This window comes from Merops nubicus, unplaced genomic scaffold, assembly GCF_000691845.1.
Source record: "Merops nubicus isolate BGI_N331 unplaced genomic scaffold, ASM69184v1 scaffold12949, whole genome shotgun sequence".
Taxonomy (NCBI): Eukaryota; Metazoa; Chordata; class Aves; order Coraciiformes; family Meropidae; genus Merops; species Merops nubicus.
The window spans coordinates 3092-3524 of NW_008631736.1; the positions used below are offsets into that span (position 1 = coordinate 3092).

A 433-nucleotide genomic window follows, 5' to 3' on the forward strand; every position below is an offset into this window, starting at 1 on the left:
CAGGCATCCCTCCCTCCTCCCCCTCCGAGCAGGCCAGACTCGTTCAGAGCTTTGTGGATTCTGCAGGAAGCAGCCAGTCATCTCCGCTCTCCCCATGGATGACCGAACACTGGAGGAAATCGCAGAAAAAGAATTAAATCTAGGATGGGTCAAAGGCAAGGCTGGATTAATAGAGAAGTGCCTGTTGCTTCCCAGCTCCCTCTGCACAACCCATCCTGCTGCCCGGCAGCACCAGAAGGCCTGCTCCAGCTCCGGCTCTCCCCCTTAGTCTCTCCATCCCTCATTTCTTCCTTTTCCGCCCCCGGGAATGTTCGAGGGGCTCCGACTCGCTGTCCCCTTCCTGCTCCTCCAGTCCCTGGCACCTGGCTGAGAGCTTCCTGCGTTTCCTGCGTGCGTAGGTGTGGCCGGGGAGGTGCTTGTGCACCATGTCAAT

General features: G+C 58.7%; 1 protein-coding gene across 1 annotated transcript in view; it reads right to left on the bottom strand.

Annotated features, from left to right (window-relative positions):
* Window positions 1–277: 277 nt before the first annotated feature.
* Window positions 278–433, bottom strand: part of BAZ1B (bromodomain adjacent to zinc finger domain, 1B) — a gene marked incomplete at its 5' end in the record, with an annotated part of 41259 nt that continues 41103 nt past the window's right edge. The window contains 1 exon segment of the mRNA XM_008947683.1: window positions 278–433. This exon segment is cut by the window's right edge and continues 34 nt beyond it. Coding sequence (XP_008945931.1) covers window positions 281–433 — 153 coding nt within the window.